Below are 24,648 nucleotides of genomic sequence, written 5' to 3'. Positions count from 1 at the left end.
TTCCACAGTGGACGGATTTCCTATAAGGATATGTACAATTTGTTACGCGTTATCTCACCCCCCCTTGGCTTAGGGAAGAACTGCCCTAATAGGGTAGCATACAAGGTTTGCAAATACCAGACATTTCCGTCACTAGGGTGCTTTGTGTACCTCTATACCAAGAAACTTTTAACTGAATGGCTGTGCACCAATGAAATCGCCTTTAGTCTAGCACCTGCCCCTCCAAACTGACTGGCTTTGGTTGATGATGCCGGAGTGGAAACAAAGCTTTCAAAGCCACGGCACTGTCTCAACATGCCGCCTGCCATGCCTACTTTCTCTTGTCTGTAATTTTAAGATGGCCGACACATTTTACTTCCCATTTCTATCAGATTCAAAAGTTTAAAAAATTCTTGAAAGGAAAAGTCTTGAAAAGTCTTCAAGACTTTGAAATAAAAAGCACCCTCTGTGATGACTACATTCAGATCTTTAAAACAGCTGAATCAGATTAAACTCCTTATGAAGAATATGATTTGATCTTTTAATGAAGATGTTCGCTGGAGGAAAGTCAGGCTATGAGGCATTGAAACCTTTGTCTCTGTGAACCCTGGTTGAAGTACCAGTGGGATGTTTGCAAGCATGCTGAGGCAGACATCCCCGTTACAATGCTGTCATTTCTCTTCCCTCCCATCAGCATCCTGTGTCTTGGGTCAGCCCATCCTCCTCTCTTCTCTCCCCTTCTCCCCTCCCCCACCAGACTCACTCTTTACCATCCCATGTTTCCTCTCAGGGATCCTAAACTCCACAGCGATGCATCCCAGCGCCCCGCTACAGTGGCCGAGGATGTCATCCACTCTACATTTCACTTTAGGAAATCTATTAACAACAGATTTCTGTTTTTCCTTTCCATTATTGTTTCCCTCTTGTTTTGTTGATTTCTTCCCTTCGTTCCTCTCCTCCTTCTCAAACTCCCCATCCTTCTCTGTTTGGGTTTTGTTTCTTTTTGATTTCCTTCCCTGTGAAGTGGCCGTATCAAGTACCTCGATATGTATCAGATGCTGCTCCACATGTCCCCACCCTTAGGTTTGGGAAAGAAATGTCCGCCAAGAGTCTCCTACAAGGTAGACCCTCTTCCTCCTCTACCTTCTTCCCTGTGCTCGACAACCTTTTCTTCCACTGGCGTGAACTCAAGCCAGTGTCTGTGCTCTGCAATGTTCCCCCGTTTCTTCACTTTGTTTTTGCTAGCGCTCTGATATTTTTGGTGTAAGCCCCTCCCTCATCTTTACTGTCTTTACTGTTTCTTTGAGCATAGCTTCTTGTGTGGGCTACTACCCATCACTAATGATAATGACAGAGCTTAACTAAACAGACTTGTTAATTATTAACATGTTAATTAAGATATATTATGTTTATGGAGGAAACTTGCTCCTATGTCACTATTTCCTTTGAATGGTTCACCCTGGTTGGGGTTTTATTTTGTGGAGCAGTGTGGAGTGTGTGTGTGTTTGTGTGTGTGTATGTGTGTGTGTGTGTGAGCAGGTGGGTGTGTGTAGCTTCTGTTGCTTTTCAGTGGAGGACATTTTTTCTATGCATTGCTTTTCACTTCGTGGTTCTGTCTTTGCTTCCCTTTTCCCTCTCATTCTGTCTCGCAGTCACCTCAGTCTGTCCACTGTTGGAAATATTTGTGCGTGTGTGTGTGTGTGTGTGTGTGTGTGTATGAGTGTGTGTGTGTCTGTGTGTGTGTGTCTGTGTTTTTCTGTGTTAGAATGTTTACTGCTGCACAGCATTAACAAAAATATGTCACTGTGATTGTGATTTTATTGATTTATTTTTTACTGATATTGATTAAGATAAACAAGACATAGATTCAATTTCTTCCTGATATTGATATGTGATTGGTATCTGAATATTCTGTCTGAATCAGGAAAACTGAGCACAGTTTGAGAACGTATCATGTGCTCTGGTCAGATCTAACAGTTGGGCTAGCAAGCTTCCCTACTGGCACCTATAAGCCTAGTTAGCAAGGCTATATATAGATGTCTTCCATGCATGTATAATGTATTAACCAGTTTCATTCAAATTAAAGCTCACTGGGCGCATGTGCCAGAAATGTTTTCCAGGCTTCCTCTGGCTTCCTTTTCTGTCATGAGCTCTGACTTCCTAATAATCCACATCTTCATACAACACCAGGGGCCAGATGCATAAATGATGTGGACACACAAAAACCATGCGTACACCATTTCTTGCACAATTTCTCAATGAGTGAGATTTATAAAGCAAAACCATGTGTACGCACGGCTTCTCATTCTCATGTAAAGAATGTGTATGTATATTTCTGGATTTGTGTGTACACATAGTTTTAGTCATGAATCTACAGAGTTTTATGCATCTGGCCCCAGTTGTAAATTCAAAGGCCCCTGATCAGACGTCATTATCAGATAACAAATCCAGATGTGGATTGCATGTTGATACCAGGTTGAGGTTGTATGAAGTCAATGTGAACACAATGTATCAATCAACATGTAAAAATGTAAACAAATGAGACCTGGTTAAGATTTACTACGCAGCATATACGATGTCATTATTTTTAGACAGCTGCTGGTCTTTGAAGTTTCCAGCTGCTGATGTCACTGTCTCTAATTGGTTGTGCAGCCTGTGGTTGTGTGTGTACGTATGTTTGGGTGAATGTGTGACCATTTGCAATGTATGTACTGTATGTGTGTGTGTCGGGGGGGTGGGGGGTGGGGAGGGGACTTGTTCTACTATACTCTAGGGACCTGTTTTAGGGTTTGGGCACAGTGGCTGTGTTGCGTATGTGTGGCGGTCGCAGATTGTCCGATGTTAACAGGTTAAGGTGGACACACAGGTTCTAGATCACGTGGACATGCAGTCAATGTGAACCCACACACATGTGTGCGAGCCTCAGCAGTTCAGCGACACAGCCGCCACACACATGCAACATAGGCAGTGTGTTCTCAGCATAAGGCTTGGTAGAATGAGACCAGGGTCAGGGTGAGCTGTGTGGTCAGGGTTAGGGTTAGGCTTTCAGTTCTGATGGGTAAGGTTAGGGTCAAGGGGCTGGGAAATGCATTATATCAATGGTGGGTACCCATGAATATACTAAGACAAGAAGGTTTGTGTGTGTGTGTGTGTGTGTGTGTGTGTGTGTGTGTGTGTGTGTGTGTGTGTGTGTGTGTACTTGCTTGCCCCTGAGCTCTCCATCCACGTCTCATTCTGACTCTGGTCTTTCTTACTCTCTGCACTGCCACTGAGAGCACATGTATATGAATGCTTTTTGTGTTCAGGGGAGCTCAACTCTTTCAGCAACACATCATTCTATATCTGTAGCATCTAGTGGTGCCATTAGTCCTATGTGAACCAAATCTTCCTGCTAAGGCTGCCCAAGCTTGGTGGAATGGACACTTTGTATTGCTAGCTGCCACTACACATGTAGAGTATACACAACCTCCTCAACTCCAAGTTGACAACCACAGAGTCGAGCTCCTGCGACTGCCGAGGCACCTCCATGGTTATGCGTTTACATGCCTTCTCTCACCTTCTTTTCGGTCAATGTCAGTCTTGCACCAGTGCACTTTGACTTGCAGCATAGTGCATACTGTAGCCAATAGCAGTGAATGTGAATGTCTAGTTTGTCTCCTCTGTACGTACCTGTAGAGAAAGCTTTTTGTGTGCTGACCTGAGTCACAGTAACATTTTATCAACGTGGCCAAATGTAAAACATGAAACCAAAGTTAGAATGAATTCATGCCGGCTGTTTGATCACAGCAGCACACAGATTGATTTCTCTGTGTGAATTTTATGTTCTGATTGGTTCGTTATCACTACCTGATCTAACGTGTATCTGTCACCACCCGTCTCCTCTCCTCAGCGTCTGGTCAAAATGAACATGCCCATCGCTGACGACAACACCGTCCACTTCACGTCCACCCTGATGGCCCTGATTCGCACCGCCCTGGAGATCAAACTGGCCTCGGGTCAGAGAAACACAACACGCACCATTACAATAGAAGATAATAAAAAAACAGTAGAATGGACTCATGTAAAGGCTCTCTCTTTTTCTCCATCGCAAGAATTTAAATGAGTTGAATTGAATCAAAGGCTATAGTTAAATTTTAGCTTAGTCTTTTAGTTTATTTATTTATTTAATAGGTATGATGCCTTTTAACATAGTTCCAATACAAAGAGTTTATTGCTTTTGCAAATTTTCTCTTAACTCTTGTCCCTAGTTGAGCTTTTACATAGGCTGATGAATCACAAGGAAAAACTATATATCTGCTTACAGTGACACCTAAAGTTGAACGTTAGAAATGAAGCTCAGAGCCAAGTCAACACAGATTCATTAATCTTCTTTAAACCAACAGTGATCCACACACTGTTTAATAGGTCCATGATTATAAATGAACATTTCAGTCAGACTGACTCATCAAGCAGCACAAAGTCTGACATCAACTTTAACTGTTTAATCTGCTTCACATGTTCATAACAGTTTGTTCATCATCAGATGAAAGAGAAAATGCTCAGTAAGAAACTTACTGATAATTAATGCACTTATTTACAATATATCTTCAGTCTGACCTTAATAATTACAATTTATTTCCAGTGTTTCTTTTTTGTCATGTGATCATGTTGTTTACATTTCACCTTGTTGAATATCACTTTATGATGTCACTATAACTGAATTTACCTGCAGGTATCAGTGTTCGTGCTCATATCATATTAACACATTATTCATGGTTGTGACGATGTTTCTTATAATTAACAACGCCGCCTCTTTCACATGAACGTGTTTGTACCTGGACAGGTAAACCCAGAGTTAACTGAACCAGGTGATAACCAGCTTCACAGTACAGGTTATCAGGACAGACAGTGTTACAGTTAAACCCGATAACTGAAAGTTATCCTGGGTATGCTGAACCTGTTTCATAGTACAGACCTCTGGTTTAGACCATTCTTTTTATAATATTATTTGTGAGACCCAACAATTCAGTCCATATCTTGCACCTGGTGAGTGGTTATAGATGAACTGTGTTCTTGAGCCAATAAAGGTTCCAGCTGCATTTCAGACCAACTGAAGATGACTTAGTTCTTTTTTACTGTCTGCTCAATGGTGAGAAATTGTATGTGGTTTAATGCCCCACCTCTGAACTAGATAAGTATGATCTGCATATGATGCAGGTTGACTATATAGTGGGTCACTAATTTAACTACTTTATCAAATAATGCCAATTTTTGCAAAGCACTTAAAATGTTTCCAAATAACTGATGAGGTAAAAGCAAATGACAGATGACACATGTCTACATTCATCACCTCACTGCAGCAGCCAGTCCCAACCACAGTGACGGTGTGTTTGACAGCCTTTGTGCTGTGTTGGGCTCTATCAGTGTTTTTTATTGAGGATTTCTCTTTGTGCCTCGACTCCTTCACAACACTTTCTTGCTTTGTGTCATAAATCTAGATTGAACTATTTGGAAGATGTTTCTCTCCCATTCTTTTAAACTCTGTCCGGTGTGTTGTGCTGTGACCAGCAGTTGATCTACAGTATGTGTTTTAATAAAGAAGGTAAAAAAATCTGTTTATTTTTCTCTGTGGATTTCTAGGTATGGTAGCTCAGCGACTGTCTGATGCTGAGTTAAAGAAGGAGTTGTCCACAGTGTGGCCCAACCTCTCACAGAAGACCATGGACCTGCTGGTGACACCACATAAACGTAAGCATGTCACCATTGTTCTCATTTTGAACACGAGCTGTCACACAGTCACCTGAACAGCTCAACCTACTAAAGACAAGTTCTTTATAACGTATGTCATTAATTACTCTGGGTCGTTACTATGGTGACAGTATGTATCAGGTATTTGGCTGCTTTTATGTTAAACAAGGTGCTTTGGATTTGCACCTCTTCACCATCTGTCAGACCCGTTGATGGATTGTGAAAAAACATTTGCGTATGCAGTTTTCAAAGGAGAGATGTCGATACAATAGAAAGCTGAACGTGATGGTTCGAGTGATCTTTGGACCCAGATGCAGACACAAGACTCAGTGGGAGTGTTGGCAAGGTATTTATTAGGTAAATAGTTGAATGGGGTTGGTGAGGGGTGGTGAAGGGCGAGGATGGAGGCAGGCTGAGGAGGTGAGATGATGTCTGGCTGAAGACTGAGGTCTGAGGTGTGGTCTGGAGTTCTGGTCTGGATGAAGAGATCACTGAGGCACAGGGGAAACCAGGTCAGCATAGAGAGTTTCTACCACTGAAGCAGGCCAGACAATCTGGTGCGGAGTGAAGGGTGAGCTGGAGCACTTGAGCAGGAGGAGATGAGTAGATTGCCACCAGGTGTGCACACGCACGCACAAACACCCACACACACACACACACACGCATACAAACAAACAGGGGAGGAGGAGATCATAGACTGTAAATAAAGAAGAGCTGTTCAGAGTGAGCTGCTCCACCGTTGCCATCTTGCCAGTACCTGACACCACTGAACCCCCAGCTAATGGGGGGGACAAAGAGGTGCACATGTGGAGCTGAGACTACAGTCACCCACCTGTCACTCAAAGTGGCCACGCCCTTAATCCTCCATAACTTGAAGCCACAGGTGTCATGAAGGAGGAAATTAGCTCTAGAGACCAAAACAGTTTTTGTACCAGGCTGTAAACATGTTTATTTCTGCTGTAAAGATGGACATTGTAACATGTGATTCTATGGGGATTGACCCCCTGTTGGAGCCAGACTCTAGTGGTCATTAGATGTCCATTTTAGTCTTTTGGAAGTCGCAACTTCCAAGTGAAGAACTTCAGTAAGCTTTAGTGCAGTAGGAAACCTTGGTGTAAGTATTAACTCCTACATCTATTTAATAGGTGCAAGGAGATTGTATAAGGAAGTGCACCAAAAATGCATAGTAAGTGCTAGGTAGACAGGTTAGGGTTTTAGGAAAGGAGGTGATCTTGGAAGAGATGAGTCCTCAAGAAATTCTTGAAGATAGAGAGGGACGCCCTGTTCTGATAGCACTCAGTAGCTCATTCTACCATCAGGGAACCACAGACTAGTGAGGTTCAGTAAAAATGACATAAAACAGTCTAAAATTATTAAATTAATGGATAAGAAACAGGAGGATGACTTAATATAATAATAGATTTAGACAGAAGTAGATTCAGACCCTGAGTCCTGAGAAAGCTCACCTATAAAAATCTGTCTTTAAGTGGAATTTAAAAGAGGCTGAGTAGCTCGCCAGTCTAATCTCCTCTGTGAGGTTGCTCCAAAGAGGGGGGGGGGGGGCCCAAACAGAGAAGACCCGGTCATCTTTAGACTTCATGGTATATGTCAGTGTGTCCATCCACCTGAGTGCATGCAAAAGAAAAAAATTCAGACAGTTGTGAGCTTTGTTTTTGCTGCCACCTTTTGTTGGCACCACCTAACTACACTGTCAATCCTGTCATGATGCTTGTTTTGTTTTGTTTTGTTCCTTTTTTATTCCCTGCTGTGAATTAATCAAATCATTCACATTAAAAAGTTTGTTTTCTAAAACTAAACCATTAGAGAGACAAGCAGCCAGCAGAGATGAATGGTGGAGGGATGAATGAGTCAGCAGAATCTCCTCTTCTCTCCCTCCTCTCTACCTTCCTCACATCACTTCTTCTCTCCTCACCTCCTCAGCCAATGAACTGACAGTAGGGAAGGTTTATGCAGCCCTCATGATCTTCGACTACTACAAGCAGAATCGAGCACAGAGGCAGCAGCAGCAGCAGCAGCAGAACTCATCTGGAACCCAGGTACAACATCCACACACACACACACACACACACACACACACACACACACACACACACACACACACACACACACATTAAAGCACACAAACACTGGATGCAGTAGTGCAAACCTTTATGCATGTTCCCACTTACATTGTGTTTGCACACATTGATACACACTGTATTGACTGCATGAATACACACATGCAAAGATGCTTTTGTATCCACCAGCAATCCAATGGTGGATTACAAATTCGATCAACTGGCTCCCCAGTTGAATGTTTTCAGAGTAAAAGCACTGATTGGTTTCCTAATGACACAGTTTGTATTAAAGGCACAGTCACAAGCCACAGCCAAAGATGAATCTGCGTTTGGCTGCTGGTTGGTGGTTATTTGCAACCTTGCACATGCAAAGGTGTATGTTTGTTTCCGCATACACACACACTCACGCAGATGCACACAAATGTACCACACACAAGCATGACTGCCAGAAATGAATATTTTGGTCCCAGTGTCCACATCTGGGCGGCACAGAGCCGCTGTTGTCACATCTGGGTCCAACAATATTCTGCCTGCTGCCTCTGAATGTCTTCAGCATGTTGCCATCCATCTCTCCTCCACAGTGCAAGGTCGGGACTCTGTTTAAGCCATTGCTGCCTCTGACTCACATGCAGGAGAAAGACATGCCTATGATGTTAAACAGTGTGGAGCCTCCCAGCATGCCTCAGCCTCAGCCCAAACCCCATGCCAAGTTCCAGCCACAGACCAGACCTAGCTCCAACTCGCTCAACAACGGAGGCACGCTGTAAGTTCAACGCTTCAGGAACTCAAACTTCATGTTCCACATCAAGACTAAAAACTACACTGGGGTCTTTTACATCCACAGTAAAAACCAAGTGTGGCTTCACATAGAACACTTTCAATGAAGGTTACAGCAGGATTAGGTGTAGAAACATCCAGGCTAAAAATGAAGTTCTGACTTACCCTTTAGAAATAAAGACTGAGGTGCTAGATTTACTTTGGGCAGAGACAGTTGAGAAAGGAGTTGATGCCCCCCCCCCTTTTAGGAGACCAGCAGCAGGTCTGAGTCTGTTGACTCCAATAGGAGAAGTGAACCTGATCACACATTATGATTTTTTTCTCCTCATAATCACTGAAATAAATATTAGATCAATTTTTCATAAGCCACAGATCTTCAGAACATTCTGACATTAAAATGACATTTTTAGACAAATCAGGAGAAAATTAACTTTATCCAGACGTGTCTCTGTCTCAGCAACAAACTGTCAACACAGATCTCTTCTCTCTGTTGGTTCTGGTTCTGGTTTCACTGCTGCAGTAGAGCTGCTGAGGCTTTGTAACCACAGAAGTTTAGAAGGAGCTATAGGTATAACAATGAATTAAAAATTTAATCTGAAATAAAACATGTTTCTTTGCTTCATAATACTGTTACTGTTGTTATTATTATTGAACTGGGGACGGAGGGAAAACAGAGAGTATTAGACTGATACGATCTTGTTCTGGGTTGATCAGATAAAAGATAACAGAGTAAAACAAGCAGCAAAATCAGGTTTAAATTCATACTGTATCTAGTGTTGTATCGTTATGTTTTGACATGAACAAGCGACCTCGCCCTAGGAGACAGGAAGTGTAGACCATGTCTTACCAGCGCTGCCTGTAATGTGTCATCTTCTGTCATAGAGGATCTTTACTTCTGGGTCCCAGTCTACGTATACTGAGAGACAGATTTACTGAGACTGGACACATGTCAGCAGCAGCAGCAGCTCTTAACACCAGACTGTGAGTGAAGAGAACATGGTGGGATTTCTATGAGATCACCAACCTCAGGCAAGAAAAGACGGTGATAGAGAGAGATAGAGAGCAGCTGGGGGCAGGAGGAGGTGGAGATGGTGTTGATGTTAATACTGAGGCAAAACGTTCATTTCAATAGAAGAAGAAACAGAAGAAAAGCTCTGTTGTGTATAAAGTCGTTGTAGTTCTATATTTAACGCATGTTGCTTTCCGCTGCTACAACCTCACTTGTGGCTCTTGCACTGTTTATGACTATGACTCTTCAGAGGCGGAGAACTAACCCTGCAAAACTGACTGTGGCCAATTGAACGACCTCAGTGACTGCAGTGGAATACAAAATGTCTCCTCCTATCATTTATGTGATCCTCACTTATATGCTCACACACAGAGGTGAGAGAGACTCCAGCCTGCTGCGCCTGTCTGATAAATACAGTCCAGATGTTTGGGGTAGAATGCATCACATCTGCACCTGAAAAAAGCTTACATTAAGTCTGGTCCTGAGACTGAGACTGAGGTCAGGTTTATCACATCAAGACCAAACACTACGATGTCATTTACCGCATGAATCCAATAAACACAATCAAAACTAAAATCTAAGTTCACATTTACTGTGTCAAAACAATAAAGACAAGGTAGACCTGATGCACCATGAGTGGAGGTTTACAGTTTACAGGTCATGTTCACCACATCAAGGCCAGGGTTGGATATTATCAAAACTATGATTGGGGACTAGAGGCAGATTTATGCTTCTCTACTGAGCTGTGATTAGAATACTGAGCTCCACAGAGGGCAGCTGATGTGCACCTCTTCACAGGTGTTGCATGTCAGGGCTACGACATTGAAATACAGCTGTGACTTCACTGCTTGATGTGCTTGTGCTTCGTCCAACATGCGTTCAGCGATGGCAGTGTGTGATGAATAAAGGTAAATGACAAGCAGCTTTATGTTCTGTGATTTACCAAAACCCTCCTCGCCATGATCGCTGCTCTCCAGCACAAAGTTACGGTGGCCCCTGAAGATAAAGCACATACAAGAGAGAAAGTACAAACATGAAGGGTAACGCATTCATTTCACACACACACACACACACAAACACACACACACACACACACACGCACACGCACACAAACACAAACACACACACACACACACACACACACACACACTCACAACTCTCAAAGTAATTTGTAAGTTGTGAGTCACATTTTCAGCTGGACTATTAGAAGTGTTGTTGGCTAGTTTGCTAAGTAATCTTAGGGTAATGTTGCCTACCCACAAGCTTACTAGCTAGCTAGGATAGCAGGAGACAAGCTAATCCAGCATCTCCAAAGACAGTCAAAATAATGGCAGCATGTGATTTTTTGACAGCGTGGAATATTTGAATTTGAGCCTAAGTACATAATATTCCATTGTTCAATGGAATGACCATCAGACCCTCAGCTCTGTATAATGTAGCTACTTGTCCAAATCGAGCCCATCACTGCTGAATTACACCTGTTTCTGTTTCTGTATCTGCGTCTTTGTATTTGAGCGTGTCTAACTTCATGTTTGTATTTTCACTCCTTGTGTTTTGGTATTTCTCGTGTTTCTATTCCTCCATGCTGGCGACAGTCAGAACCAAGGGCATATTGTTTTTGGGTTGTCCGTTGGGCTGTACACCAATCTCAATCTCATTGACACAAGTAACCCCAAGTAACGCCTTGATGGAACTTCTTCAAAATTAGGCTCCTATGTTAACTTGCCCTTAAATATTTGTGCTTTCTCTTTTGTATGTACTTTGTCCTCAGGGGCCACCATACAAAGGCAAAGACTCATGATTACTTGAGGAGGATAATCCACACTGTCTGATAATTCATGACTCATCAACGCAACTTTAGTGTTGTGTTGCTGTAATAACAATCAGAAGGGGAAATTCTACTGTGGACTATAAATCAATGTGGATGTTGGAGGCCTCAGGGCTGGGACAGCTTGAACCTTGACAGAGAAACATAAGTCTGCCTCATAGGTAGCAAAGTAGATCCTGATCTCAGATGGAGACCATCTGTAGGGGGTTTGATTCCAAGCTTGTCTGCTATGTATGTATTTTGCTCACTGGCAGTCTACATAGTATTTATTCAGATCAATAAATTAGCTGGTTGTATAATGGGTACAGAGAGGTGCTCAGTCAAAGGCATTTCACCTCATCTGACAAGCTTCTTCTATTCAGACTTCTGTGTATGAAGGATGGAAGTAACAAAAATGAACTAAATTAACAAATTAACAAAAATGGAGATGATGAAAATGCCAGTGAAATAAATAATAGAGTGATAAATTCATCAAGTGATTTTAGAGCCGATTTGGTTGAAACAATGACAAAAACAACTGTGTTTCATCGCATTGACTGAGTAATATTCATCATTTATTTATCATTTCAGGAAAGCTGCCTCACGGGAGGACGTAACAAAAAACAACTGAAAAAATGAATGGAAGTGATGAAATGTATGGGAATTGAGAAACTGATAAAAAATTGTCAGTTGATTTGAAAAATTCTTCTTGATTCACATTTTATTTGGAAAAGGGTTTTGCATTAATTGTTTACAGCAGTTTTTATTGCTTCTGCCCAATCCAGACAGAGAAGTGCTGACAGAGAATCTTAAGTTTAGATATTTTTTCAGGTGAGAGAGTAAACATTTAAATTTTGAATTTATCAATCTATTCTTCATAAGTATTTACATTACTTCTATTTTTATTATAATATATATATATTCTATCACTTCCCTGAAATGATAAATGGTAAATTTTGTGAATGATGAACGATGAATGTGAGGCAGGAAATATGATGAAACTTGGCTATGTTTTCATCAAATCAGCTTTAAATTCGTCAAATCACTTGATAATCTTTCACTCCATTTTTCATTTCACTTTCCATTTTCATCACCTCGATTTTTATCCCTCTGCGCCGGCGAGGTCCGAGACTTTTTTTTTTTTTAGGGTTGTCTGTCCGTCCATCTCTTTCTCGTGGACATGATATCTTAGTAACACCTTGACAGAACTTCTTAAAATTTGGCACATTTACTTGGACTCAAGGTTGAACTGATTAGATTGCAGTGGTCAAAGGTCAAGGTCAGTGCAACGTTTTTAATCATAACTCAAGACTTCACACAGCAATTATGACAATTTCACACAAATGGTTCATAGTTGACATGACTCTGGATAAACAGGGATGTAATCTGAAACTAGTCAGAGTGGCAGAGGGATACGACCACACGGAGGTGATTCTAGTTACTGTTCAATTCACAAATTCATTCGAAATTAATACTTGCAGAACAGTGTATATCAATTATTGCACAGTAGCTTTACAGCTTGTACAACTGTGGACTATGGAACACAGGTCAGTACTAAATCATTAGGAATGGTCAGATTTTATCAACTGAAGTTCCAGTTGTCAGTCTGTTATCTGTAATACTTACACTGTAGTATTATTCTTGTGTTGAGCTGTGACTGCTGTAACACACAGGCCAGATCATGATGACAACATCAAGTCATCATCTTCCTGGGTAATGGAGAAACCCAGGGAAGGGCCCCGGGCTAAGACTAAAAGAACCATGTCAAGGGGCCCGTCAGAAGACACACCAGACACTGCCGTCATTCAGGTACTGTCCAACAAATGGTGTGTATGTGAGACTGTACAGGTGTTGTGATCTGTTCCTGCTCAGTGTCACATGACTTTGTTGTGTTGATGCAATTCATACTGTGGAAATGTACATTAGACTGAATGTAATGTAGAAACATGTCATGTTTACTTTGTCAGTCATTATATGAAGTCCAGCCTGCCTGTTCACCAACATCACTTCATGCAGCTCTAAGTGTCGTCACAGGGTTCAAGTAGTTCACCATCTACTGAAGAATAATGTTGCTTAAGGAGCTATTTGTAGGGTTTTGCTATTGCTACACAGCTAATGTTAGCATTAGCAGCTGTTTACTTACCAAGAGCTTCAGCCATCATTGTGTTTATATGTTTATTTGACAAAAGGTTATAATACGTCCTCTGAGCAGCTACTTCTTCAGGACAGACTGAACATTGCAGTGACTTAGTACCAGAAAGTGACGAGAAGGTCCCAGACGGGTGAAAACTGTACATTGTACATTTCTCCACCTGTATGTGACAGACTTTCACTGGATGTTTCTGTCATTATGTACAAAAGATTTAACCACACTTTTGAATGATTAGTTCTCTAAGCCATGGTCACTAAGAGCAGGGTCTCTTTTCTTAATGTCTCAAGTACAGAGAGCAGAACAGATAACGTTGGAGCTTATTGATACTCTGGTCTTAAAAAAATTTCGTTTAATATCAGGTTTTCAGTACTCATCCCTAGCTATTAATGCTAACGTTGGCTTTGTTGCAATGGCAAAACTTACATCTGGCACCTTTAAGGAGAGATAAAGAAGAAAAATAACAATTAGTCTGTGCATGTTTCCAGGAGTCGGTGGAGATGCAGAAGATGGAGACCAGTGGCAGCAGTACAATCCCAGTCTCTGGCACAGGTCTGGAGAACCAGGGCAGAGCTGTTTCTATGCCTCGACTCAGCGCTGAGCTGCAGGTAGCTGCACCTCACTCTCCTGTGTTCATTTTCACACCTGATTTTGACTCAGTTTTCAGTCAACAACTAGACCTAAAGATCTTTTAAGTTTTAGGTTTTTAATGTTTTTGTGGTCCATTGGGAGTTTAGCAGAGAAAACACAGCAGAGTGTAATGTTCGGTGTCATTCTGCTAATAAAACCGATTGCCTCTCTCAGTAAATCCACCCACCGTTCCCAAACTCTGGTTTCATTAAGGAGCAGAAAGTATTCAGACCCCTTCACTTTATTGTGTCTCACATTTCCTTTAAAATTTGTCCATCAATCTACACTCAACAACTCAAAATGACAAAGAGAAAACATGTTTATTATTAATTACTGCAAATGTATTAAAAATAAAAAAAACAAATTCTTTTAGTAAAAGTAATAGTAAAAGGTATTCAGACCCTTTGATGTGGCACACATTGTGGACAGAAACTTTTTCAGCGATGACTGAATTGGTGCCATTTTAGATCTAGCATCCTGGTCTTATAATACATCCATAAAAGGGTTAGGGTTAGGGTTAAGCAACAAACTGTGTCTGAATAGCTTAGAGAAAAGAAGTTAAATCCAGAAAAAGCCAGATGCTTCAAACAGACATAGTGGTGCTAGTACCATGCTATGGAGGGGGGATTCTCCGCAGCAGGGACAGGGACGCTGGTCAGGATTCAGGGAAGGATGAATGTGGCCAAACACAGAGAGGCCCTTGAAGAAAACCTGCTCCAGAGTGAATGTGACCTGACACTGGGTTCACAGTTCACATATCTGCACAACAATGACCTGAAGCACACAGCCAAGACAACAGTGGCTTCAGGACATGTCTCTGACTGTTGAGCCACAGAGCATCCGTGGAGAGACCTGAAGACGATGCTCACAGACACTTCAAACCCAGTCTGACAGAACAGGAGAGGATCTATCAGGACGACTGAGATAAACTGCCCAAATTTGCAAAGCTCATAGAGACTAACCCTAACCCTGTGAAACACAGCTCAGTATTCTCAGAGAAGGAAGAGTTGTTGAGAAGATGCCGCGTCTACATTACTGAAAACAACCCAAACAGCAGTGTAGTGAACCATCACATGGAACATTTCTACTGAAAAAGCATGGAGGAGCTCGGACTCTTAATCTGGTTAATGCTGAGAAACCCTCATTTCCTGAGTGATGTTGATATTGATCGATTGAGGCATTTAAAGTGCATTCCTTTCACAGCCCATTTGGAAGAGCTGTTGTTGATCCTACTTTCACTGCAGAGGAGAAGTCTACAGTAATCTGATTAGATCCTGGCGAGCCGCCAGCTATTTGTCCAGGATTATTTTTCTCCTGCTGCCAACTGAAAAGATGGTCGTGGCTCCAAATGGATTTGGGCCCGAGATTCATGGCAGAGGAAGCTGGTAACTGGGTTACTGTAGAAGTGAGAGAATGTGGAGTCAGAATGAGAGGAAGGTAAGGAGGGAGTGGGCCTTGTTGACTTGTTGTCTTATGTTTCTCATGTTTTTGAAGAGAACTCCTTTAGCCAATTCAATTAATGCTGGCCTTTTGGAAACTGCCTGCTGTTGACAGTCAGAGCCGGAGACAGTCAGAGCCTGAGACAATCAGAGCCGGAGACAGTCAGAGCCTGAGACAATCAGAGCCGGAGACAGTCAGAGCCTGAGACAGTCAGAGCCAGAGACAGTCAGAGCCAGAGACAGTCAGAGATGGAGACAGAGCCTGAGACAGTCAGAGCCAGAGACAGAGCCAGAGACAGTCAGAGCCTGAGACAGTCAGAGCCAGAGACAGTCAGAGCCTGAGACAGTCAGAGCCAGAGACAGAGCCTGAGACAGTCAGAGCCAGAGACAGAGCCTGAGACAGTCAGAGCCAGAGACAGAGCCAGAGACAGAGCCAGAGACAGTCAGAGCCTGAGACAGTCAGAGCCAGAGACAGAGCCTGAGACAGTCAGAGCCAGAGACAGAGCCAGAGACAGAGCCAGAGACAGAGCCAGAGACAGAGCCAGAGACAGAGCCAGAGACAGCCAGAGCCAGAGACAGAGCCAGAGACAGTCAGAGATGGAGACAGAGCTGGAGACAGTCAGAGCTGGATATTGTTTTTGGTTTTTGTTTTGTTGTCCGTCCGTCCAAATGTCCGTCCCACTCTCGTGGACATGATATCTCAGTAACTCCTTGACAGAACTTCTTCAAATTTGGTGCAAACGTTCACTTGGACTCAAGGATGAACTGATTAGATTTTGGTGCAAAAAGGTCAAAAGTCAAGGTCATGGTGACCTCACAAAACATGTTTTTGGCCTTATGAATGCCGTATCTCAAGAACTCTTCAAAGGAATGCCAGATATATAGGCATGCTATTGTCAGCTCCTCTCCAAATAACAAGCCTGGGAGGCAAGAACTGAAGGAATGGATACTGATGTGCTCTTAGAGATCTGAGTCACTGCATCCAGGATGTGCGGAAAGAAGCAGGAGTGAGTCCTGGGCAGTAACTCAGAGAAATGTTTCTGTTGCATCCTGCGGTGTGTCATTTTTCTGTTACAGCTGAACAAACATCACACAACAGTACATGAGGTGTTGAGTTGAGTGTTTGCTAGTACTCGTGTTTTACTTGGGAGCAGTTCTGGAGAAAGTATTTAGAAATGATGAAATGCTGATTAGACTTAAAGCCACTTTGTGGAGGACTTTGACACCCACGAGTGGTGGTATCAAAAAAACTATCACACCACCTCTGTCCTAAATATCTACAGACCATCAGTTTTCAACAGAATTGTGTCATTTGTCTACAAATAAAAAGGCTTTAATGACATTAGAGCTGTACTCCCGATGGCTTTCAGTCAAAGATTTGATCACTTTTATCACCATCTTGCTTAATCTTCCTCATCTCTTTTTCTGCCGTTCTCTCTCCTGCAAAACAGCGGGGCCACTCACGCCACTCTCCAGGGATCCATCTCGCTGTACGTACATGATGTCACACAACTGACAGGACACACTTGTTTGTGGGTTGACACTGGGCGTATTTATCTGGTCCAGCAGGGTGAACTAAATCCACAGAACCAGTTCTGTAAGATCAAGTCCAAATACACAGTCAATGTAATGTGGTCACATGGACTCACATGAGTTAATATTACCATACAACCAAGCATTAACCTCCAAGGCTGAAAATGAAGCCAACAAACCAGCTCTGAACCAAAAACTACAGTTCCTCTAATGGCCACTAGAGTCTGGCTCCAACAGTGAGTCAGTCCCCATAGACTCCCATGTTAAAATGTCCAACTTTACAGCAGAAATAAACATGTTTACAGCCTGGTACAAAAACAGTTTTGGTCTCTAGAGCTAATTTCCTCCTTCATGACACCTGTTTATATAACTCACCTGTTTACATTTTATTAAGGCTTAAAGCTATGGAGAATTGAGGGTGTGGCCTCTTTGATTGACAGGTGGGTGATTGTATGCTTGAAACAAACCAGCATGCACCAAAGTCTCAGCTCCACACACGCCCCTCCTCTTTGACCATGTTTAGATTAGCTGGGAGTTAGGGGCGGAGTCAGACACTGGCACTGTACTGCTGTTTCATTTTTCAACTCTGGAGGTTGCCATTTGGTGTAAACATACCATCTACAATGAAAACAGTTACAACCTACTCACTGAAGTGTCTCAGTGTAAATAAGAAGTGAGTAAATACATAGAGAATTCCACAGGCACTTGTACAGATTAGGTGAAGTCATTGGATGAAAATGGAGCTATGTGAAACCCACAAATACTTGTGTCAGACATGGTTCTCAGTGGCCCTCTCTCTCCCTCTTCCCTCAGTCTGTCCCTGATGCCAGCACCATGAAGCGCTCAGCCTCCACTGTGGCTCCACAGCGACCCCAGGAGGTCAACCTGAGGGACTACACCCTGGAGAAACCCAGCCGGGAGCGACCCCACCACCATCACCACCACCACCACCACTGCCACCACCGTAAAGACAGAGATAAAGACAGAGAGAAGAGGCAGAGGTCATTGGATACACCTCTAGGTGGACCAACTCCAGGCTCTGCTGGTCAGTTTGCACCTACACACATACACAGTTTAGAGAACACAAAAGTCCCATTTGTTGTCTCATCATGTCCAGTCCAGTCTGCTTAAGACCTTACAAAAAAAGGAAACAAAAGAAACAGAATTAATGTCAGTGGACAGTCTGCCTTCTAAGTGAAGTCAAATTTTGAATAGGCAGCTGGTGTACAGGGCAAAACAACAGGAGCTCACGGAGGTGCCACAGTGTCGATACTGTGTGATTTTTATAGACTAATAGTACGATCAGATCCTGATAGCTGGTATTCTGTCAAGATAATTTATCCCTTTAGTAGTCTCACACTGGGGAAATTTGCAGTGCACAGCAGCAAAGTGACAGTACAAGAAAGAAAAAATTGCAAAATGCCAGCAAGAAGTACTTAGAAAGATGAATAATAGAAAATAATATAATATATACAATACAATAAATATTTACAAAAAGTTTAGGTTTGACCGGTTATTCAGATTTTAGGTATTTAGTATTTACAAAGAATTCTGTTGTATTGAGGGCAGATGAACATCTGAAATCGACTATAAATAAACATGAAATGCTAAATCTCTGCTTTGAAACCAATGAAATAAGATCCCATAAAGGTGCTAACAGAAAGCAGTGAGGCTCACTATATGCACTTTATAGTTATGCTAATGATGGCTAAATGACAGGTAGACAGTTGTTCCACCACTTTAGTCCAGACTGAAATGTTTGATGTATTGCCATTAAAGGTGCTGCAGAAGCCGAGGAGGAAGGAGGTTCACTTTTTAATGCTTTTAGTAAAATATCTTGAGTTCTATGGTTTCCTGACAAATATCTGAACACCAGCTTTAGTCATTCATGTTCCTCTTCGGCATGAATTATAATAATGCAACACTAACAACATTCACATCACCCTCAACTGTGCTTTCTGTTTTGTGCTAATTAGCAAATATTAACATGCTGATGTTACTGATATGGCTGTGTCTAAATGCAGCCTTACAGAGGTGCTAGCATTGCTTTGCGCTCAAAAGCTGTGTCTCAATTCAGGGACTGCATCCTTCCACGGACGCCATCTATGAAGGTGTAGCCCTATGTAGCCATCATAGACCCTGACCGTCTGGTCTATGGAGGATTTTTGCTTTCTGTCACAGTTATAGAAGCGATTTGTTTTAAGGCACAATAGTGAATGTATCCACAGACTGATGTTATGTGAATGAAGATGGGATTTCTCCTCACGACATCATTTCCACCATCTGCTTCTGATACGGCAGGAGCCACGACTTGAATGTGAAAAAAATGTTATTGCTCTGTTGAATAGTCTAATTTGAAATTGTGCATTGAGCAGGTAAATGGAAACTTACCTACAGTCACACTGTGACTTTAACAGAACACAGGCATCGTTAATGTTATTATGTTAACACCTGTGCTATAGATTCCCTTTTCTTACTTACAAAAACAAAGGTTTTGACAAGTAGGCTGGCAGTCAAGTTTCAGCCCCGGTGAACCAAAGTGAAGACATCCAAAGAGCGAAAAGGCAGAACTCTAACATTATCTTGAATACAGAAACATACCACTTTCACCCTGCAATATTTCCCTCCCCCTCGGACGCACCAGGAGAGCGAGTGTCTGACCCAGCTGCCCCCAGAGAGCGAGCCCACGACCGCGGACGTTCCCGAGAGAGGAAACACCACCACTCCTCAGCGGACAAGCAGCGCTACTACTCCTGCGACCGTTTCTGCAGCCGGGAACACTGCCACACCAAATCTGCCACCGCGAGCTGTGCCGCCTCACCCAGCGAGGGGCAGGAAACCAGCAACAAGCAGGTGGGAGGGCACGGAGGTGTCGAGTAGGGCCAGATGAGGGTTTAGACCAGGTGAAGAGAGAGCTCTGAAGAGTTCAATGTCTTTCGATTCCTGTCGTCCCCCAGAAAGTCAAACTCCATCTAGACCAAACACACGGAACCTCAGAAGTCCGTCACAGCTGCTCATAATGATAATGAGACAAATATTCATTTAGACATTCAAACATCAGTTGAGGTGAAGGCCTGTAGTTTCATGGCAGTGTTGATGGCTAATTAAAAGTATCATCATATCTGATCTGATGAACCTCATCACAGTTTAACTGAAGATCAGACCCATCCACCTCCTCACAAACTAATATCCACCACCAGCTGCTGACACAAGTCTGAAATACTGAATCACTGTTTTGTCTAAATGGCTCATGTAACAAACTTCACTTCATTTTGCATAAAAATAACAACCAATCTAAACCTGGAATTTACTGATTCTTCTGTACAGAATAGAATTGAATAATGAATAACAGTAAATGTAAATGTCATCAGTATTTCTCACACACACATCAGTGAGCTACACTGTTGTGCAGGTGACATCTTCCTGCATCACTGTGAACGCACACTGCCCCAAATACTCACTATAGCATTTAATATATATCCATCCACAGCAGAAAATAGGTCTCAGCAAACTATTGTTTTACATCTTCAGCATGAAAAAACTTCACACTGCACAGCAATTAGAAATTAATAATACAACTGTGGGTTCCTATAACTGGTTCCATTTGTTGTTTATTTCTAAGTTCGTAAAATACACAGATTCATGAAGACGTGAAGGAGCGTCAAAAAGAGGAAATTCATTTCAGCTGAAAACTAAACTGTAGAGAGGTTCGCCACACTGAGCAGACTGTTATATATCTGCATATTAAACAACCTATAGACCGTTTGTCTCGTGTCAGAGAGGCAGTTTAGGAAACAGTGAGAATAAACAGGGGAAGTGAAGTGTTACTGTGATTCTTCTGCATGCTCTGTTTGCCTTTGGTGCAGCCTCTCATGGCCTCTCACTTCTTTTCCCACTTTCTTTCTTCATCATTCTCCATCCATTGTGTCTGTCTCTCAATGAGTGCTTGTTCTTTTATTCTGTGTTTTCTGTCTTTGTCCCTCATTTGTTCTCTGTCATCTTTTGTGTCATCACACATCACATTTTGATGTCTTTCCTTTCCTTTCCTCCCTGTGGCGGCCCTGTCCCTGTTTTCTTCCCTTGACCTTTCCTGTCTTACATATTTTGCTCATCGTTCTCTCGTTTCAAATTGCTTGTCCAATTTTCATCTAGGGCAGTGGTTGGGTTAAAGGCAGCCCAGTGGCACTGAGTTCCAGTTCTAGCACGCCGAGCCGTGGACGTCGGCAGCTCCCCCAGACCCCCCTCACCCCACGGCCAGTGGTGGCTTACAAGACTGCCAATTCCTCCCCTGTACACTATGTGTCCAGCCAGGCCTTTCTGAGTCCCGGGCGGCTGAGCCGCGGCCTGTCGGAGCACAATACCCTCCGGCACAGCAGCTCCTGCCACTTCCCCTGCCCCATCACTCGTATCAGCTCTGAGCCCTTCCTGGGCCGGGGCCACGGCGACGCCCCGGGCAGCCCCTACGGCAGCCTCCGGGACCAGCTGGATGTCTTCCAGGATGTGGCGTCAGTGTCGCCTAGCCCCCGTGCCGGACGCTCATCTTGGACCGCACTGCCTTGCATGATAGGAGCCCTGCTTCCGGCTCCACAGCAGAACCTTGGGTTGCCCAATGGGTACCACTTCAGCTTCGGGGGCAACACCAGCCCAGGCTCTGGCGTCAGGGCACCCAGGTATTACCAGGAGGCAGAGGAGGACGAATGGTGCTAGCATGGCTTTAAACCAACCTTTTTAATGCATTTTTGAGGAACTGTGATGAGTTTTATCATCTTCTTTGAAGGCTTCAGTTTACATTGTCACTGTGTATGTTTAATGCTGTATTTTAATCCTAACTTAGAGAGCTAAGGTTAGGGAGAACATCTAAACAGGGAGAACGTGAACAAGAAATGGTCATCTTTGTCAAAGGGCACATAGCATCATGAAACAGGAGAGTAGACTTTTTGCCAAAATCTGATGTCATACAGTCACGACCCTTGATTTGCTTTGACTTCAGTGTTTTGTTGACGCCACCATATCGACCCTCAAACAGCATCGCATTATAAACACAGACTAGACATTCAAATGATCATATTTCTTGACTTTGGATGATGTAGATCAACCACCAGATCTGCTGTTTGTCATTCATAACATTAGCATTCATCTGGAGTTATGTCCAGTGGTGACTCTGCTGTTAGCTTGGCTTTGGTCTCCATCAACTCCTGATTAAAACCTGCTGCTAGTTGCTAACTGTTTCTATTTGCTGTTTGATGCTGAGCAGATGTACAGAGGGCTTATCTTAGTGTTACTGCTTCTGGAAATTAGGCTGATAAGAGCAGTAATCAAAACAGTAAAGTCAATACAAACAGCTGAAAGTAGAGCTGCATGATATGCAAAAACAAATCATTGTGATTATTTTGGCAGATATTGCAATTTGCAATTTCAGTTAGAATAATCAGTCTTGCATTTTCATTTTCACTGAAAAAATGATGATGATGGGATTGTTGTTGGTCTTGTACCAAACCAACATCCTTTACATCTGGAGAATATGATTTGTAGGCCGGGGCGTCACCACAACACTTATGGTGCTAACAACGCACAACAACGTGACACATTTTAACTTCATCTGAAAAAATTACAGCTCCTGAGATTTGGATATTGCACTGGGCTATATTGTGATTTCGATTATATTTCAATTAACTGTGCAGCCCTAGCTGAAAGGATGAAAAAGAGTCATTAGGCTAATTGCATTTGCAGACTGGTGGAAGTTCTCTCGCATTTCACTTTGCACAAACATGTTGAAGTATAAGATGTTGACTCGTGCAGCTTTAATGATTTTGTTTTTTATCCTGTCATGATCTGCTCAGTTTACCAGGTGAAATTAATTTTGCAAATGTGCTACATGATAGAGTGAGAATTTTTCTTTTCGGAGAGAGCTTCTCTCTGTGCTCCACATACACAATAATCAAAGAGGCACATGCAGAAGCAGGCTTTTCACAATGTTGTAAATTAAGACAACACCACACTCAACATGAGTTGTGTGTCTTTATCAGCTTGTTAACAGGCATTTCACCTTCTTCCACATCATCATTATTATTATCATTACATCCAACAGCACAACCAATGACAAAGAACCATTTCATGTTTAAGCTGTAAGTAAAGAGAATCAGATTCTAACTGTAGCTGAGAGTTGAAGTGCGTTTGAGAGTCAGTATGGCCGTTTCAGCAGACAGTGACGGCGCTGCATGTCATGGAAACAGGACAAAAACCAGGTCAATAGTTCAGTAAAACGATAGTTTAGCATGTTGGAAAACCTCAAAGATATTGTGACACTGTACAAATAGCTGTGATGTTCTTTAGTTTAGGACTCTACCATTCTATGATTATGCCTAATCCTTTATGACATTCCCTTTGTGCGAGTCGAACAGATGACGTGCTGTCCAGCAGGCGGCCATGATTGTTTACCTGTTAAATGTTTCTTGCAAACTTGAAGAGAGAAGCAACCCACGGTGGTGAGACGTACCTGACCGATTTCTTTTCTATAAAAATTAACTTGTAGATGTTTTCTCTCTTTTCTTTGTGTCATTTTTTGTATGACATAAAAAAAACTCTGGTGTGTTTTATGTGAATTGCTTTTGGTTTGTCATCGTTCCAGGTCAAATGTTTCTTACAAACTTCTTTGCAATGTTTTAAGACAAAGTGCCTATCCTTTTAGATATACTGTAGAAAAAGATGCAATGTCAACAGTTTTCTAATGCATCCCACTTGAGTAGATGTTTGGTTTATTCTGTATGTAGCTCTGCAGGAAAACATGTTGTACAGAACGCCTTATCTGCACGGAGAGAAACAGTACCTACAGTACGCTTAGAAGGCAGGAACTGAAAAATGACCTTATGAAAGTTGATTACTTTTCTTGTTTTTGATAAACCTTAAACCACATGTAGGTGGGGGCAAGAATAACATTGTGGAAATGCTATGAAAACTGCATAAATATATCTATCCAGTTACATTAATGCCAGTAACACATTGTGCATATTTTTTTGGAAAAGATGTCATAGTGTGAGCCTCACAGGCTCCTGTCTGGTTTGGACTGTGTGTGTTGGTCAGCTGAGGTCTAACAGGACTGGGGGGGTGGGGAGGAGTGGAACAGGCAGCACTTTCTTTCTGATTTAGGACCCAGAGTAGCAAAAGGTGATGCAGTCAGGTCAGGCCTGTGTGTGTGTGTGTGTGTGTGTGTGTGTGTGTGTGTGTGTGTGTGTGTGTGTGTGTGTGTGCGCGTGTGTGTGTGTGTGTAGTTTCACAGCTGGACATGTTACAGCTGATTCATTCATATGAAACATCATGCTCCGGTCTCAGTGAAGACTTCACCCACATTAACAGAAAAGAAACCACAACACAACTGCATCATTAGCTGTGTCCCAGCTCCACTCCACATACTAAATGATCTGTGTACTGAAGATGCCATCATCTAAATCTGCCTGACTGCAGCGATCACACAGAATATCAAAGGTTATTGTACCAGGACTCTGCACATGATATCACTGAAC

General features: G+C 42.5%; 1 protein-coding gene across 1 annotated transcript in view; it reads left to right on the top strand.

Annotated features, from left to right (window-relative positions):
* The window catches only part of LOC111227530 (voltage-dependent N-type calcium channel subunit alpha-1B-like), a 180,934-nt gene extending 159,099 nt beyond the window's left edge, over positions 1–21,835 (top strand). Inside the window, exons 42-52 of the mRNA XM_022753065.1 lie at positions 1,004–1,100; positions 3,869–3,974; positions 5,599–5,706; positions 7,648–7,763; positions 8,366–8,547; positions 13,051–13,186; positions 14,015–14,134; positions 17,047–17,085; positions 17,942–18,173; positions 19,773–19,981; positions 21,281–21,835. Coding sequence (XP_022608786.1) covers positions 1,004–1,100; positions 3,869–3,974; positions 5,599–5,706; positions 7,648–7,763; positions 8,366–8,547; positions 13,051–13,186; positions 14,015–14,134; positions 17,047–17,085; positions 17,942–18,173; positions 19,773–19,981; positions 21,281–21,835 — 1,900 coding nt within the window. The remainder of the gene's footprint in view (positions 1–1,003; positions 1,101–3,868; positions 3,975–5,598; positions 5,707–7,647; positions 7,764–8,365; positions 8,548–13,050; positions 13,187–14,014; positions 14,135–17,046; positions 17,086–17,941; positions 18,174–19,772; positions 19,982–21,280) is intronic.
* Positions 21,836–24,648: the final 2,813 nt, after the last annotated feature.

The sequence above is a fragment of the Seriola dumerili genome, unplaced genomic scaffold (genome assembly GCF_002260705.1).
Source record: "Seriola dumerili isolate Sdu_G_001 unplaced genomic scaffold, Sdu_1.0 BDQW01000017.1, whole genome shotgun sequence".
NCBI classification, from domain to species: domain Eukaryota; kingdom Metazoa; phylum Chordata; class Actinopteri; order Carangiformes; family Carangidae; genus Seriola; species Seriola dumerili.
The sequence above is the reverse complement of the archived record's forward strand: the minus strand, read 5'-3'. Positions and strand labels throughout refer to the sequence as shown.